The sequence below is a fragment of the Entamoeba nuttalli genome, assembly GCF_000257125.1.
Source record: "Entamoeba nuttalli P19 unplaced genomic scaffold asmbl_4900, whole genome shotgun sequence".
In the NCBI taxonomy this organism is placed as follows: domain Eukaryota; phylum Evosea; order Mastigamoebida; family Endamoebidae; genus Entamoeba; species Entamoeba nuttalli.
Window position 1 is genome coordinate 20 of NW_008577114.1, and position 2528 is coordinate 2547.

At 28.8% G+C, this 2528-nt stretch overlaps 4 protein-coding genes across 4 annotated transcripts; 1 reads left to right on the forward strand and 3 right to left on the reverse strand.

The window, feature by feature from the left end:
- Positions 1–257: 257 nt before the first annotated feature.
- On the reverse strand, positions 258–827 carry ENU1_115200 (Rho family GTPase; the record flags this gene model as incomplete). The annotated part of the gene is made up of 1 exon (XM_008859667.1): positions 258–827. One exon carries the CDS (start codon positions 825–827, stop codon positions 258–260), a length of 570 nt encoding a protein of 189 aa, XP_008857889.1.
- Positions 828–920: 93 nt separating this feature from the next.
- On the reverse strand, positions 921–1477 carry ENU1_115210 (SFT2 family protein; the record flags this gene model as incomplete). Its single annotated transcript, XM_008859668.1, has 2 exons — positions 921–1313; positions 1370–1477. 2 exons carry the CDS (start codon positions 1475–1477, stop codon positions 921–923), a joined length of 501 nt encoding a protein of 166 aa, XP_008857890.1.
- A 102-nt stretch (positions 1478–1579) lies between these two features.
- ENU1_115220 (hypothetical protein) lies at positions 1580–1753 on the forward strand (the record flags this gene model as incomplete). Its single annotated transcript, XM_008859669.1, has 1 exon — positions 1580–1753. The coding sequence occupies one exon, from the start codon at positions 1580–1582 to the stop codon at positions 1751–1753; it is 174 nt and encodes a 57-aa protein (XP_008857891.1).
- A 48-nt stretch (positions 1754–1801) lies between these two features.
- On the reverse strand, positions 1802–2299 carry ENU1_115230 (prefoldin, alpha subunit protein; the record flags this gene model as incomplete). The annotated part of the gene is made up of 2 exons (XM_008859670.1): positions 1802–1957; positions 2009–2299. 2 exons carry the CDS (start codon positions 2297–2299, stop codon positions 1802–1804), a joined length of 447 nt encoding a protein of 148 aa, XP_008857892.1.
- Positions 2300–2528: the final 229 nt, after the last annotated feature.

The following is a 2528-nucleotide window of genomic DNA, read 5'->3' on the forward strand; positions in this document are numbered from 1 at the left end:
AATAATTATTTATTCTTAAATAATTAGAAAAAAGGAAAAGAAAAAGAAGAAAATTAGATCCTTCAGGTTCAAATAAAATGATGAGTGAGTAAAATCTTCGTATGAAGAAAAAGGCCGTCCACAATTTGTTACGCATGGCCCTCTCTCTGATTTTTTTACTTCAATTATAATTCATTATTTTGAAGTATTATTCAGAATGTAGTTATTCCTTTATAGATAATGAAAATGAACTATCATTGATTAAACCAAAATATAAATTATTGTTTCTTCTTCCAAATAGATGACTTTTGAGTATATTTAATTGCTGTCTCCAATATTTCTTTATAAGAATTTCCACTTATTGCCGATGTTTCAAAGAATCCTGAAATTTTGCTTTTCTTTAACTCGCTCTTCAAATCTTTTACCATACGAATCTTTTGTTTACCTATTTTATTCATCGTCACTTTATCATCTTTCAAATCCATTTTAGTAGCAACAATAATGATTGGTATGTCATCTGATATTGTCCTCACTTCCTTAATAGCTTCTACCACCCTATCAAAGGATTTAGGAATATAAGGGCAATAACAAACTACAATACAATCACTATTTCCTATTGCTCCTGATGCAAGTTTAGAATAGTCTGGTGATCCTGATGTGTCTACAATATTAAGATTGAAGATATTATTCCCTTCTACCATTTTCATAGTATAATGCTCTTGAATAGTTGGTTCATATTGACTCGTAAATCTTCCACTCGTCATAACACTTATCAGTTGACTCTTTCCAATTCCTGGAGCTCCAGTGAATGTGATAACAATCTTCTTTTCAAGATTCAATTGTTCCATGAATGTTTTCCTTTAAACATTTTAAGATCGTACTTTTGAGATTTTAGGAATGTGAAAGGAACTAAGCAAAATTAAGTTTAATAGATGAACTGTTTAATTAGTTGATTGTTTCTTAAAGCATCGTTCTGTCAAACTTTGTGAGAATGGTAAAAGTGAAAATCCATAGCACATGGATGCTCCTAACTGAAGAATGATAGACAATAAAATGAATAAAATATACCTAAATTTAAATACACAGAAGAAAGTAAATATTGTAGCAATTACACACACAAAGAATGAAATACAACGTAGAGGAGAACTAAATAGCTTTAAAAGTTGTTGTTTTGGTCCATAAAGGAAAAGCATTGAACTAAAAAGTAGAATAAGTCCCATAGAATAGAAAATACCAAAAACAGAGGGTGCTACAAGTAATGTTCCAAGAAGAGGGATACAAAGAATCAAAAACACACCACCAAACGTGAATGTACATAAAAATCCAAAGACTCTCTATAATTAAATATTGTGATTATTTCATGTCATCAATTAATAAGAGAAATACAAACCGCTCTAAGAGACAAATGAAAACAAATACATGGTTTTTCTGAAGCAAATTCACTTGTTTGTTGTAAAGTTTCTGGATTAAGAAGTGTCTGTTCATCAATGAAATTCATCTTGGAAATATGATTATTAGATAAGATTGAGAAAATAAAAATAACAGAAAAGACAACTTCTGTTAAGAGAATTGTTTAAGAAGACATATCAAATTAATTAAAATGGAATGCGGTTGTAGGTGTTGTCTATGGGTGATTTTAGCTATCATCCTTCCACCATTAGCTGTTGGTTTATTAGGAGGATGTACTACACATTTCTGGATTAATATCATCCTCTGTTTAATCTGTTGGTTCCCAGCACAAATACATGCAGTATGGTATGTAGCAAGCTTTTAAAAAAAGAAATAAACAAAATATACTTGTTATGAAATTTATTAGATTTACTTATTTTGATGGGGCAGCAGCTAGTGTTTTTGCCATCTGCTCTTGGACGGCAGCAATCATTTGTTTTCTGTCACTAACAATTTTTAAAATTTTTTCCTTTTCTCCTTCAATAAGCTTAATTTTTCTATCATAAAACTCCAAAGCAGCAGGTAATTTCTATTGGTTAATGATTTAAGAATAATTCTTTATTAATACTAAAAAACAAACTTTTGATACAAAATAATTAGCACCAATATCAATAATAACGCGGTCATAACTGTCAATGTCTCCTTTCATATAAAGTGAAGGACTCATTGGAACAAGCATTGGCTGACCTTTTACTTTTTCATTTGTCAATGCATTAATAATACTTTTATTGTCTAAATAAGTTTGTTGAACTGAAAATAATTGTTCATAACTTGCTTGAAGGTTTTGTAATTCGTTTTGAAGAGTTTTATGTAAGCCAGCAAGATCTCTTGGAGAGAGAGATGACAATGGAATTGGCTTTGGGGCTGACATATTTCTTCTTAATAAATGTTTATATTCATTTACAGTTTCTTTTTTTATTATTTGACTATAATAAAATTTATTATCAGATACTATATTTTTCAATTAAAGTTCAACTAATCTTTTAATAAAAACTTATTAATTTAGTATTAATAGAACGTTATATTCTATTATTCATTTTCCATATAAATCTATTTCATTATACTATTTATTCAATCTTTATAGAAAATGGCTATTGGTT